Source organism: Chrysemys picta, chromosome 11 (assembly GCF_011386835.1).
Source record: "Chrysemys picta bellii isolate R12L10 chromosome 11, ASM1138683v2, whole genome shotgun sequence".
NCBI classification, from domain to species: Eukaryota; Metazoa; Chordata; order Testudines; family Emydidae; genus Chrysemys; species Chrysemys picta.
The window spans coordinates 67,044,461-67,059,575 of NC_088801.1; the positions used below are offsets into that span (position 1 = coordinate 67,044,461).

The 15,115-nt window shown below is 40.9% G+C and overlaps 1 protein-coding gene across 4 annotated transcripts in view; it reads left to right on the forward strand.

Moving 5' to 3' along the window:
* The window catches only part of SPAG16 (sperm associated antigen 16), a 786,899-nt gene that overhangs the window by 133,579 nt on the left and 638,205 nt on the right, over positions 1–15,115 (forward strand). For all 4 annotated transcript variants that reach the window (XM_065562140.1, XM_065562142.1, XM_065562143.1 and 1 more), the window contains one exon: positions 3,080–3,210. In XM_065562140.1, coding sequence (XP_065418212.1) covers positions 3,080–3,210 — 131 coding nt within the window. The remainder of the gene's footprint in view (positions 1–3,079; positions 3,211–15,115) is intronic.

The following is a 15,115-nucleotide window of genomic DNA, read 5'->3' on the forward strand; positions in this document are numbered from 1 at the left end:
TGATGGGAATTTTAAAGAACACTGTAAATTAATCTTCTGTATGAAACTTATTTTCAACAGTGTATTTGGGAATGTTGCAAACATGTACAGTCAGCTGAATATTTAGAATTCCTTTAAGGATACAAGGACTTTTTTTTAAGTCCTTAATGTATATTGTATAAGATTAGTACTCTCCTGACCTTCTTAAATGACAATCTGTTTTTAATAAAGCCCATGTAGCCAGGCTTATTAGAGCAGGTAATAAAAACTTCTAGCTGGTTGATTAATCTTTAGAAAACTTTTAAGAGTCTACATTGATCAGAGAAGTGATGTTGTAAAACCATATGGAAATAGAGACATATCCACTGTTTATCAGTATTGTCCTAGATTAAGAAAAATATGCTTTTCTGATGACTAGATATTAATACTTTTTTATTTTTCTGGTAGTTGTTTAAAAAACAAATTTATTACTAAGGATGGTCTTAGACAAAATCCCTGGCTCAACACATCTTAACCCTTCTAATGTTTGAAATCTGTGTCAGGTTAAAATTTTGCTACTGGTCCCATTTGTCTGATGGTCAGACCTAAATCCGTAATCTAAACACCGTGGAACATTTGGGCATTTGAAATCCAGTCCTGGTTGTGCAGTTTGAGCCCATCTCTATAGTACAATTCCATACTGGTTGTCTAATACAATGCAGATTAGTCTAATCTAAGTATTTATCATCCCTGTGGTATCTTTGCTTTATAACAAATTGCACATACAATCTAAATGTCTGCCAAAAAGTTCAGACTTGGATGCTGAAAGATAGGTATCTATAACACTATATTTAAGGATCTGATTGAAAGCCCATTAAGGTCGATGTTGGATTCTTTCCATTAATTTCAATGGGCTTTGGATCAGGGCCTTACGGATGGATTTTCAAAGATATTTAGGTGCCTAGTGGGAATTATAGAAGTGTCTGAGTAGATTAGGTTTCTAAATTCCATTGATTTCAGTGGATTCAGGCACCTAACCCACTTAGACTCCTATTGGGATTTTCAAAAGAAGCTACCTGCATCTTTAGGCACTGACATGCCTTTGCAAATCTGGCCCTTGGTGCCTAAAAAATAAATGACCTAATTTCCCCAAAAAATAAATGAACAGGAGTAAGTAAAAAGTAAACAGCATAAGTAGGACTGCTTTAGCCAGCGCGCAAATTATAGCCCATATGCAGCTCTAAATTACACTGGAGACAATATTGGTTGAAGATTGGGGAAAGTGTAAAGGTGGTTTAAAGTCACATTTGTCTGAAAATGAGTTTGCTACAGTGCCGGACTGAATTAGGATTGCCAGATGTCCGGTTTTTGACTGGAATGCCCAGTCGAAAAGGTCCTGGTGGCTTCAGTCGGCATCGCTGACCTGGTCATTAAAAGTCTGGTCGGCGGCACAGTGTGGGCCTTGGGCTAAGGCAGGTTCCCTGCCTGCCCTGGCTCCACATGGCTCCCGGAAGCGGCCGCCAGGTCCCTGCAGACCCATGGCACATGGGCAGCCAGGGAGGCTGTGCGCGCTGCCCCTGCCCTGAGTGCCGGCTCCATAGCTCTCTTTGGCTGGGAACCGTGACCAATGGGAGCTGTGGGGATGATGCCTGCGAGAGCAAAGGCCCTGCACGGAGCCTCCCTGTCCGCCCATGAACCTAGGGGGTGCAGGGACCTGATGGCCGCTTCCTGGGAGCCGCAGTAAGCACTGCTGGGACCCCAGGCCCCCTCCTGCACCCCAATCCCCGCCCCAGCCCGGAGTCCCCTCCCACACACAAATTCCCTCCCGGAGCCTGCACCTCGCAGCCCTCCAACACCCCAACCCCCTGCCCAGCCCTGAGCGCCTGCCTGCACCCCAAACCCCTCATCCCTGGCCCCATTCCAGACCTCACATCCCCTGCCAGAGCCTTCACACACCCCCCTGCATCCCAACCCCCTGCCACAGCCCAGAGCCCCCTCCTGCACTCCAAACCCCTTATCCCCAACCCCACCCCAGAGCCCACACCCCCAGCCCAGAGCCCATGCCACCCATGTCCCAGCCTGGAGCCCCCTCTTGCACCTCAGCCCTCTCATCCCTTCCCCCCGAGTCCACACCTCCAATCCAGAGCCCATACCCCCCGTACCCCAGCCTGGAGCGTGGGGTACAGCAAGCGACGGAGGGAGAGCGGATGGAGCGAGTGGGGGGAGGGCCCTCGGAGAAGGGGCGGGGCAGGGGGTGAGGCAGGGGTATTCGGTTTTGTGCGATTAGAAAGTTGGCAACCTTAGATTGAATCCAGGGTTTTTAAATTAGCAAATTAGCAATATCAAACTTCTTGCTGTAGTGCTGGCTAAACAAACTAAAAAGATTTCTATTGGTTAAACAACAACATGTTGCATAACAAGTTTTCTTCTGATGTTCACCCTGTGGTTTATGAAACTAGTATTTATGGCATGTAGAATTTTGGTTAAATTTTATATTGTGTTGCTATGCTGCTGGCTTAACAAATTTCACTTTTCAGCCCCATACATGCCGCCACCAGCAGATTCATAAATGGCTATTTTAATTAAAGCACGAGAACAATTTCTTCCTTTTATTTACATTCATATACTTGCATAAACTTCAGTAACATTGCCTGGGTATAAATGACAGCAGAACTTGGTCATCATTTTCCATTATATTTCACAGTATTCACATGTACATGTGCATCGTACTTTGAAAACGTACTACTGTGTTGAGCGGTGTAGTCTTCAGATTTAAAGAAGGATGGAGTTTGGGCTACTTTTAACAACTAACATTGCTTCAGAAATATGCTCCGTGGAACACGCATTGAAAAAACAAATAATTAGGTCTTTGAGTATACTCAGTGTTATCATTTATAGACACCAATGCTGCAAACATACTTGTACTTAGCTTTAAGTACATGCATTAGTGTTTGCAGGATTGGAGGCTGACTGCAGTTTACTAGAAGCAATGCTAAAGAACCAATAGTGAGCAATGGAAAAAATAGACAAAACTGTATACATGCAAAAATAAATTGATAAATAATTTGTTACACAAACTTGTGCAGTAATCTCAAGAATTAATACTTCTCTTTTTTCCTAGGATTCAGAATTTCCCATAGATACTCAAGTGAACCCTTATCTTGCTCGTGCCAAGGAATGCACCCGGCCATTGAAATCTGGAGTATACAGGCTGAGCAGCACTTTAAAAGTCCATGATCTAGCAGTCAGCTGGTAGGAACCTTAATCATTTTTTCAGTTTATCATTGTATAATTATTGAGTTTTATCTTTCAAAAGGTCGTAGAGAGCAATTTGCTGAAAGTGGTGAAGGAACTGTTCTTGTTGAACATCTGAAACAATTGTCAAAAGCACTGTGCAGGCCAAGTGGACTAGGCTGAGTCCTTGACTAAGAGACCTAAACCCTCGTCTATAGAATGTACAGAATACTTGTTCTGAGATTCCCATGCAATTTACTTACTGCCATACTCTGATCTCCTATTACTCTGGTGTATATCTAGAATAAATTCATTGAATCCAGTGAGTTCCTCCACATAGATGCTTTTAGTAGTTGATGTAACTGAGAACAGAATCGGGCCATTAGAAAATATTAAATTCCGGTGTCTTTGTCCTTTCCCCCTCTGTAGTCCATTTTGTCATAGTGGATTTTCAAACCAGGTAAAAAGCATATGTGATAGGCCAACATTCTCAATATATCCATTAAAGATAGCTGGAAGTTTGCCATAAAAAAAATCTGTGTGGTAGTGAAGTCTTACAGTATGTACCCCTAATGTTAACAACCATTCTTTATAGATGTTTAAAGAGTGTGTAAATTGGTCTTCATGAGAAATAAAACTAACAGAACTGGATTGCTAGGGAATAATAGCTAGATATGGTGGTAATGCTCATCTGAGTTTGCATCATCTTTTTTTGCTCCAGTCTTCATCTACTCTTGAGGAAAGACCTGTAATTTGGACCAAATTTGTAGTGATTTTGTGAGTTTTGTGTAAATGAGCAAGGATGAATGTGCTAAAATTCATGTCCACTTGCGAGCTAAGCTATGTTTTTAACCTAAGGGCCAGGTCCTCAGCTGGTGTAAGTTGACACAGCTGGTAGCAGTGTTCTGCAAAAAGCACTCTGGCTGGGGTTTTGTGGGTGGACTCCAAACGTCACACCCTTTTACCACCATAACAGGACTTTAAAGGAAGTGTTGGGGGAAGCTGAATGTTCTCCATTGTGGACAAAAATGGCTTCCTTTTGGTTGGCAGGTTTGTATTTAATAATAGTTTCTAATGAAAATCTTTTATGTGAAGGTGACTGTACAGGTTCTCGAAGGTTGAATGATAAAAAATGAATGTGTTTGCAGTTGTTTGCAGCCCATTTCCTTGGGTCAAAATATCAAGTTTTAAATTTAGATTTGTTAAATGTCATAGTTTACAAGCAATTGCACCCTTAACGTGCTTGCTAGCTATTGGGCTGAGGAAGAGTAAACATGAAAGTCATCTTTGACAATAGGTTACAGCTAGCAGCAAAGTTCAGTAATTTCTGACAAATTAGCTAGGTGTGTTTCTTTGTAAATACATGTTTGAAACCCACCCAGATACATTTATTTTGCTATGTATAGATCTTTTGTAACAGTTTTGTACTGTCCACATTGCAGCCAGATTACAGGTTCAAAGCTACTAAATTTATCAGCCCAAAGACAAATTGTCTTTCTTCATTTAATTTCACAAAGTTCTTGTTAAATCCAAGGAGTTTTCCAAAGTTAATTTTTGTTCTTAGATCTTGTATTTTGGGTAGTGTGGTTTCTCAAATGTCAGTTGAAGGCCTTCCCAAAAATCAGTGTTTGAAAAATTGGGGAAATACCCAATATAGTTTTATGAAGATCTGTCATATAAGCAATAAACAACAAGTAGAGCTGGTTAAAATGTTGGTAACAAAAGGAGGTTTGTGTTGGTCAAAATTGTTATCTGGGGTTCTTTCAACCCGAAACTCCTGGTAACTTTACGCTGTATGAGGTGGTGTCAGGAAATAAATCAAGGGAGACATGGCCGTCCAACAGATAGATGGCTGGCACAAACAGGACAACACAAAAGTGCTCTCACTTAAAGATATACTTTACTTAGTCTCAAGCACTTACACACGTCCGCAACAGGTTAGTAAAACACCCCCGACCCTCAATAATTACTAAAGTTGGGTGTGCCTCTCGAGTGGCACAGCGGCAGTCTTCTGATGGCCAATCTTCCATCTGCCGGTGGGGACCACAAGATGTGTCCAGAGGGGAGAGTCCTTGAAGAGTACAGCTACCCCAAACTTTCTTCCCTTATTTATTCATTAGTATTACAATAACACATCACTCAAATAAAACTTGATAAGCAAGCAATTTCAAAGGTTAAGCAAGAGGTTTCCTTCTGATCATCAATGAGCCAGATGTGTTTTTTTCAGAGTTTGAATGCCTTGAAGCCCTAACAGACACATCCCTGAGGGCACACATAGGCAAGCTTCCTGTTTTCCTAAAATGCATATCTCAGCAATTTCAACAGAGATCTCATCAGAAAGGACGCGGGGTCAAGCTGCCTTTTCTGTGGCACCCAACCCCCCTCCCCTCCTGACTCGGTCATGCTAAGGCTGCTACACAGGCCCACTTATGGCCTGCTAACTTGCCTACTTTTAGCAATAAGCAGTAGTGTTTCAGGCACTTTACTGGTCTGCCAAGATCTCCCAGTACGAAAATGTTCTTGTTTTTGAAACTGGGAACAATTTTTCAAAAATCTGAAAATGTTTGATGAAAATCCATGAAAATCTTATTTGCTGTTAGAATGATTGCTAAACCATTTTGACTAATTTTCACAGTAGTTCTTTAAATTTCTGCTTGGTTTTTGATGGGCTTGGTTTAATCATATGAGTGAGTGGTTGAATCTACCCCATATGGTAGGTCATCAATCACTGGATGATTACCTGTTCTGTTAATTCTCTTTGAAGCACCTGGCATTGGCCACTGTTGGAAGATGGGATACTGGGCTAGATGGACCTTCGGTCTGACCCAGTATGGCCAGTCTTATGTTCTTATATTCTTAAATTCTTATGTCAACATTTTGACTAATTTTCTCTGGTGCGGCTGCATACTGCATGGGATCTCTGATCCACTGAGGGAAGATAGCTGGGCATGACTGTGAGTCACTTCTTTCTGCAGTCTGCGTAGATGAGTTACTAATATTCCTTGCCCATAAGTGTACAGCCAGGATTTTAGGAGGACATTGATCCTACCTCATGCACCTCTGTGCACACTGGAAGGGAAAGTGATCCATTCACAAAAGTATTTAGAAAGTGTATTGCCCAATATTATGTAAAACATACATATGTTTGTTGTAGCAGGCTAGTCTTCCCTTCAAAGGCCAGCAAGCTCTGTTCAGAAGCAGAGGCACTTCAAAAAATGGTGTTTGGACTTTGTAGAGGGGATTATCAGATCCTGCTAGAAAGGGATGAGGTGACTGACTGATGAGCATCTGATTCCTATGGAGGCTGGAAGGGTGGGTGATGGGATTTACAGGAAACCGGTTGACTCCTGTGGTAGGCCATGGGGCAGGGAGGCTCTGAGAAGGGAGCCTCTGAGTCAGTGGGAAAGAAGCCGTTGGGCTTATGTTGAACTGTTTTATTTTGGGGGTTACTAAAGGTTGTCAGTGCAACCAATAAATGTACCCAGAAGAAAGGGCCTGAACAGACTCTGGGCTTGGCATTAATACCTCCTGGGCTGGGGAGACACCCTAACTATAGCTACATACACTCTTTAAAAAACATATATTCCTGTTTACATGTAAGTGGGTGCTCCTAAATCCTTTTAGCCCTACATGATACTCTGTAGTGTAAAGAATAGGTCTAAACAGCTATGCCTGCCACTGTTGCCATATGACTTTAGAGATAATAAAGAAAAGCAAATATAAAGGATTTAGTGAGATTATCAAGGTTTTCCTGGTGGGATCAGTCAAAGATATTTTTTCCTCCAAGGATTAGCTCATCATTATATTTAATTATACTAGGTTTCCCCATTTATTATGAGTGGCTTCCGGAGAAGGTATTTTTAAATCTCCTTGAAAATTCAGACATGTTGACTTGCTGCAGACAGTGTTATAACATCCCCTCATTCTAAAATTACACCTTAAGGCTCCAATCCTGCATTAAGATCTGCAAAGGCTCAGTGGTCTGCTGTGCTTTATACTTGTCTTCAGGTCTAGTTTTGAAGAATTGAAAGGTCAATGCTATAGTCTGGTTCATCATCCAATTTACATGTGATTTTCTTATTTTAAATGGAATCTACTTCAGACTATTTGAGTGTTTAGGACGTGAACATAGTATTGCTCATTGTCAATTGTGAGAGCCTCTTCCTTTAAAAACTAAGCATTTTAGCTTCTAGGTAAAAATAAATGCTGTTTACCAAACCTCTGTGGAGCAGTGATGACACCTTCTGGGTATATAGGGAAAACCAGACGTCTAACATGGATTTTTCAGGGTCTTTACCACCTAACATGGTATTCCTGTTTACAGATTTCAAAATTGAGCAAATGGTATTTGAGCAACTACAAATTAGATAATCCAATTGATATAATACGCAAGTTCCACACTTAAATAAGTACCTTAGAAGTACTTAAGGTCTTCCATTTGCTGTAAACTTAAAATGTCATTGAACTTAAACTTTCCCTGCAGACATTCTTTCAGGGCTTCCATTGAAGGCCCTGGGCATTGTTCTCGTGAATCAGAGAGAATAATTTAGCTAACACTTTGCAGAATTGCACATCCCATGGCACCAGACAACCATTTGATATATGAGCCATCTGCCCGACATTCAGTCGCTTTAATGTACAGAAACTCATTTTTAAAATTCCCAAATCTTGTGAGTTCATACAGCTGTTTGAGAATTGAGTTAAGGTTCTGTCAGATAATTAAGTACTCTCACCTAAGTAGAAAGTGTGTGTACATTATATTCATAAAGTATTATCTAATCAGCAAAATCCCTCTAGTCCCCAGAAAATGTATGATACATTTCTTTGATGCAATATGACTTGTTGAATCTTTACTGAAAAATATGTGTAAGAACTGCAAAAGAGCGCCATGTTCCTCAACATGGGAACAACTGGCTTAGGGGAATGGAAACTTTGTGAATGCTAATTCTTCTTTTGGGGGATGCAGTTTCCTTCCAGTCCCAGTGGAAGTAGCAGGGGATCCAGCCACAGAACCTGTGAGTCACAACTCTTATCCATTCTTCCTGGTGGAGGATGTGTGGGATCTTTCTCTGACATGAAGCAAAGGGAAGTGCTGTCCCTCAGGTCCCATCTAGAGCTGACTGGGAGTTTTTTTGACATGGGTTGTGGGGGTTTTTGGTTGGAAAATAATGATATGTCAAAACTGAAAATGTTAATTAAAATCCATTGGTTTTGACAAAACTTTCATTGGAATGTTTCTCTGGTCCAGGATGGAATTTCTTCTCAAAACCAGAGAGATACCAGAATAACCAAAAGCCCGGTAGTTAGGGCACTCATCTGGGATGCGGGAGACCTGGTTTCTCTCTGCCTGAGTTTGGAGCAAGAATTTGAACATGGGTCTCGCCTATCTGAGTACTGTAACTTCCAGACTGTGGAGTCCGTCTCTCACCCTCTGGCTGAATGAATATTTAATTATTTCTATAAAGTGGAACAGCTCCAACAGGAGAGATTAACATTATAACTTGGTGGTTCGGGCACTTGCCTGTTATGTGGGAGACCAGTTTCAAGTCCTGCTCTGTCTGAATCAGAACCTCCTTTTCCCATATGCCAGGCAAGAGCCTGTCCTAACCACTGGACAACTCTGGAGTGGGTCTGTGGGTCTCTGTTTTTCCACAAGAAAGAAGGAAAGAAAAGTCTCATTTTAATTTCACATCAGAACACAAACAAACTTCAATATCTCAATTTTTTTGAAAAGCGAATTCAGGTTTTCCAGCTAGCCTTAGTTCTGACCAAAGAAAGAGACTGTTTTGACCCTAATGTTTTCTCCTTATAATATGTCAGGGGCATATAATGCCTGCAGTGTGAGAATTTTAAAACTTACCTTATTTCCTTTGCAAACATATCTTAAGTGAAGTGTAATAAAAATATTTTTGCTTTGCATAACAACCCAGCTCTACCTAACATTACACTGATGATGCAATTTTCTGTAGTCTACCTCTGAAGGGTCTTGGTAAGGTTTAATACACTTTCATGCCTGTGCCACTTGCATTGTATTTCTTGCCTTCTGAGACTCATAAACACTTTTTTTTTTTGCCTAGGATTTAACAGCTTGATACAGAGATGGCTGGGGTATATACAATTATTAGCTCATATATGCCTTCGCACGCACATTTGTGTACGCATATGTTCAAACTTAGCAAGAGTGTTTTGTTACTTGATTGTCTATTCAGCATTGTTCTATTTTATTTTCACTGATACCTTCAGAGTCTTAAGTGCTTTGTGGTGAGATTAGAGTGCAAAAAACCTATTTCAAAAAGCAGTACACGTTTTTCCACAGTGAGTAAATGTCAAAGTTGGATGCTGTAGAAAGTAATTGTTGTATCCTGGGGTCCAAAACAACACTATGATACATATATATTTTTAACCTGTTTACAGATTAGACAGTCCTCCAACTCACTAAACCTCTAGTAGCATGAAAGGGATTTAAAAATTTCATTGTGAGATTTAGACTCAAGCCTGATCCTTATAATTGTATGAATAGATCAATATTTTAGTTTTAGCAGACATTTCAAATGTGTGTATCTGCCTGCAGTGATTTAGGAACACAGAATCTTATTGTACCCTCCTGTGGTAAAAGCTAGGAGACAAAGGGCTCAAGATGCAGTTTGCCTCATGGAATTTCCTTCCCATGCTCCCTTCAGAGGAGAGAAGTTTTGGGGAAATGGAAGAGTCAGAGATGGTGGCCTCACAGCCCCCCTAGATTCTTATACATCTGCAGGGGAAATAATTTGCAGCTATATAGATGTCCACCTGGCTCTCTAGGTTCTCTCACCCATCAGTAGCACAAGTATTTTTTAGGAGTCATGCCACCATGTGCTGACGGTGCCTTTACCCTACTCCCTCTGTGAGCAGACTACATGGAGAAGAGGTTAACACCTGCAGCACTAACTGCTGCTGAATTTTAAGGTGGAAATGCTGCTCTTTAAAGTAAATACTCCCACTCCCATTTGCTACCTCTCATATCCCGACCAGCATCTCCTAACCTCCTAAAGTCCCACCACCTTCTACTCATTTGGGGTGTCTTCTAGGGCAGGAGGAGTTTGCTGCATTGACTCAGACTCCCCACATCCATGGGTTCAGAGGCTACCCCACCTTTAATCCTTTTTACAGTTTACTCTTGTAATGGAATGGCTGAAATAGAGCCCCCTTGTGGACCTTCTTGGCATCTTAACATGGCTGCAGATCTCCATGGGAGGAGAGGGGTGCGAGAAAGTCTCAGTCCCCTGTGTCCATTGGGGCTCTCCTACAGTCGTAATCCCTTCAGGGGTCAGGAGGAACTAAGCTCCAAAATGTTCTCCAGCAAAAACTAAAGTCAACTCACTATGGGGTGATCCCCACTCTCCTAAACTGTTTGAGTTGAGCATTGCTTTCTCCTGAGGGCTAAGCACTTCTTTGCCAGTGGCTGTCCTGGCTATCAGGCCTGTTTCTCCACCAGCAAAGCTCCCTTCAGGGAGGCAGAGCTCCATTCTGTTTCCTCACCAGTCAGACCTGAACTGAGCTAGGTTTTCTCCTTTAATTCCCCTTCCAGGCTTCGCACTGGCTGCAGGCATAGCAGGGTGGGGCTAGATGGACCCACAGGCTCTTTTTAACCTCTTCTCTGCTATTGTGGGGCCTCTCTGCTCCAACACATCTCTTGTTTTGCTTCTTTTTTACTCCCTTTTTTCTTTGTGTGCTTCATACTAGAGAAGTGCATGCAGTCTATAGAAGAGATTATTAAAATTGTTTCCCTAATTGTTGTATCTGATAGCATAGGTATTGCCACAGAATGGACTTTCTGCTTTAGTTACCAGATGATTATACGACTTCCTGAGGGACATTCTGTGGAACTAATGACACTAATGTAGGGTGGCCAGATGCCGGGTTTTGACGGGAAAGTCTGATTGAAAAGGGGACCCGACAGTGTCTGGTCCGATTGACTGACCCGATACCCAGTGTCCGGTTACTGGAGATGGGGAGGCGCCGGGTCATCACCCGCACCAGCCCCTATTCAGCTGGGGCCATCTCCTACCTGTGTCGGGTGGCTCCAGCTCCTGGCCCTAGCTTGCAGGCAAGTCCTTCCTGACCCGGGCGGGGAGGTGGAAGGGGAAAAGTAGTGAGCTATGGGGGAGGGGGTAAGAGGAGTGGATGGGAGCGGGGCCTCAGGAGAAAGAAGAGGGGTGGAGCCTCAGGGAGAAGAGGCAGGGCAGCGGAGGTTCCGGCACTCCTTCTTTTTAAATATTACCAAGTTGGCAACCCTATCCTAATGTGCTGTTTCATATTGTCACTTTCAAAATATTTGTAGACTTCATTTGAGACAAGAAAACACCTCTTTTAAAATATCCAATTGAGAAGACATCAGTCTTTTTAGATCATAGTTATTAAATCTATGCCGTTTCATTAAAATGTGTTTATTTCCTTGAAAATCTGTAAAGAAATGAAAAAAGCATTATAATGTTGGAACTTCCAGAGCCTTGTTAAGGAAAGGATGGATTTTTTTAAATGTTTCATTAGGATTTCAGAGCTCTTTTGTTCATTGTTAAATACCCAGAGTTACATTTATTTATATTTGCATTTTCAATCTTTTTTTCATTCAAAGTTTTGTGCTTGGTATTCAGTGGTATGCAGAGGTTCGCCCCCTATTGTTCAGAAATAACTTTTTTTTTATATGATGATAACTTTAATGTCAGCAGAACAAAAATAGACAGTTTAAATGGAGGATTGATTCCACCCCCACATCCCCCAAAATGAATCTCAAACACCATCTTTAGAAATATGAAAGAAAAGTCTAATACAACTTGTGAGGCAAGTTTTGGAGAAAATAACACTGTTTCCAGATTTGAAAGGTGGAGCATAATAAAATGAGTTATAGAGTGTCTTTTTGAGCTAAAGTCCTGCATTTTGAATAGTTTCTTCTATTCCAAAAATAAAACTTGATTCAAATGGGAAAATAGAGAACAAATATTGAAATTCTGACTTGATCTTACCCTTTTCACAGTCACTCTATTTTAAATCATCAGTGAAACCATTTTGAGGAGTTAATTCAGAGAAAGGCTGATCAGTCTTTGTGCTTTCAGCAAGTTTTCTTTGTTTTTTCACCCTATTAATTTTTTGTGGTCTTAGCTATCCTGTTCAGTTACTTTTAATGGTTAAAATAATTTAAAGTGTCAGTTTTTGCAATTTAAGAAATGCAATGACTATGCCTGCATAAATGCTGCTTATTCCCCATCTAGGCTGTCATTTTTCCTTCTGCCCTTGATGAAGAACTGTCAAATGTGATTTTGTTTAAAGAAGTGGAATTTTCATTCTCCTGCCACCAAGATTTTAAAAAACACAGAAACCCAAAGCATAATAGAAGCTTGATTTATCCCTTACGTCTTTCTGAAGAAGGTCACTGGGGCCGAGGCAGATAGTGAGAAGGACTGTCTAGCCTGGTGGTTAGGGCACTTGTCTGGGAAGTGGGAGACCCAAGTTCATGTTTCTGCTCTAGTTGCTATTTAATTATTTATACACAGTGGAACAACTTCAACAGGAGAGACTGAGAGAGATCCAGAATATCCTATACCCCAGAGACTGGGGCACTGTCCTTCAATGTGGGAGACCCAGTCCCTTCTCTATATCAGCCTGCGGGGGGACTGAATCAGTCTTCCCCATGTGGCAGATGACTGCCCTAACCGTTGGACTAAAGCTTAAAAGGGAGGCAGCAGCGCCGTCACCTCCTCCGGCTGTTTTGTGAATGGTGCCTCAGTCCTGAAACTATTTCCCCCCACCCCTCCCTCAAAAAACCCACATTTTTATGTGGGCTTTCTATTTGCCAACAAACAAAAAAATCACCCAGCTCTACCTGTGACAACTGCTTACATGGAAAAGTAATATTAGGAAAGTGCCAAATATATTTTAGCTGTCATTTTAATAAGGAGAAAGAGCCAGCAATCCATGCATCACCCACAAGTGTTATGTGGATCATAACTTGTGAATCTCTGCTCTAGAAGGTTTCTGGTTATCATAGGCTTGTAAGACTTGGCATACCTTCTCTTCATGCCTATGTAGACAACTTCTGACACTAGTGATTTCCCTCTAGGTGACATGATGAAGACCTCCAAGTTGACTGGTTGAATTGAAGTCAGTAGTGATTGGAAGTCACTTCTTTCATCCTATATATCAAATGAGGGCTAGGTCTCGTTGTTGTTGTTGTTCTGGTGTGCTTGCTTTCAGAAGCACCTTCTTGTGTTCAGCCCTGTTATGTTGTATGGCACAACCAGTATCATCAAATCTGCATCTGAACATCACTCAGTGAAGTCCCAGATTGAACAGCAATGGAATAGTTTCACTGTATCTGTTTAACACTATTCATTTCATTATAGAGACATGCACAAAGTGGAATTTATATCCAAGAGGATTTGCTTTGATTTCAGCTGTCATCATTTAAGTTGTCTGCTTCTTGGCAGCAAATTTCTGGATGTTGAGATTCATAAGAAAATGAGATATTTCTTCGGAAAGAGCAAAGAGAGAACAATGATGATTAAATGTATATCTGAGTCAGCATACATACAGCTTGCCAATAATGTAGGAAGGTTGTGTTTTGTGGAAGTCTAAAGCATTCTTGAATGAAATTTCATCAGAGCCCAAGAGTTTTCTATATATAATACAGCAAAAATAGAGAAAAGGGGAAACTAAAGAGGAAACTAAATTAAAATATATAAATCATACTTAAGATAAATAAGTGACTTACATAATAGAAGTGTTTTCAAGAGTAATGCAAAGTGCTCTTAATACCTTTCATATAAAGATGCCACTCAAAAATAATGCACAAGATTGTCTATACTATTTTTAATGATGGATTAGTTTTGCCAATAATTGCTTTGTAATTACTACTGGAAAGCACTTTCTTTGATGCTCTACTGTACAAATTGCAAATTAATTTGGTAATGCCTTCAGGCTTTTGTTTTTCTTAATCTGACAGTTTACGTGAATGTTATGCATATATTAAAAGTAAAAAAAATGGTATAAACAAACAGAGAGATCCCAAACATTTCATTAAAGTTCAGTCATACATAAATACATCTCATATGGGTTTTATCCATGAAATAAAAGCGTTTGAAAAGTTTGAGAAGTTTGAGGAAAATCTGTTCAGCCATTTTACATTGTCTGAGCATTTTAAACTGTGGTTTTCTGCCATAAAGGTGAGCATAGTACTTGAACTGCAGTGACTGCCATAGGTCTTTAGAGAAAGGAAACATGCAAATAAGTGTACCCTGTAGAAGTTCAGATCAAGTTTACATGTTTAGGGGTGTGTGTGTGTGTGTGTGTGTGTGTGTGTGTGTTTTGGGGAAGTTTGCAGCATTGTTGAATGACATTTATCAGCACCAAAGAGTAGTAAAGACAAGGGAAAGTGAGGTGCCTTAGCAAAAAAAGGGGCACTCCACTGACATTAATAAAATGTAAGCAATACAAATATGGAACTGAGTAACTTACATAATGGAATAATTACAAGAGTAATGCAAAGTGCTCCTCAAATCATTCACAATAAATTTCTGCTCAGGAATAGTTGATGCGAAGATAAATTCCTTAATATCTAATATGTGAGCTACTCAGATATTATGGTATGTGTCATAGAGCAACCTTTAAATGACTAATAAAATCAGTGTTTGCCCACAAAATGAGACAGGTTATGATGGACCTTTTTGTAGGTGCTGTGTAGAGAAGACGGCTCAGGGAATCTTCCACTACCTTATGCACCTTACATGAAGACCAGGGATAATAGCAACTCCTATGCTTGAGTGACTGTAGGGACTGCTTCCTCTTTGAGACTGCAGGGATGCACAGTACCTCAAAGGGGGCAGGGAGTTGTGGCTGCACATCTCAACCTCTGCTTCAGACTATTGAATGGGCTGGATGTTCCAGTGGA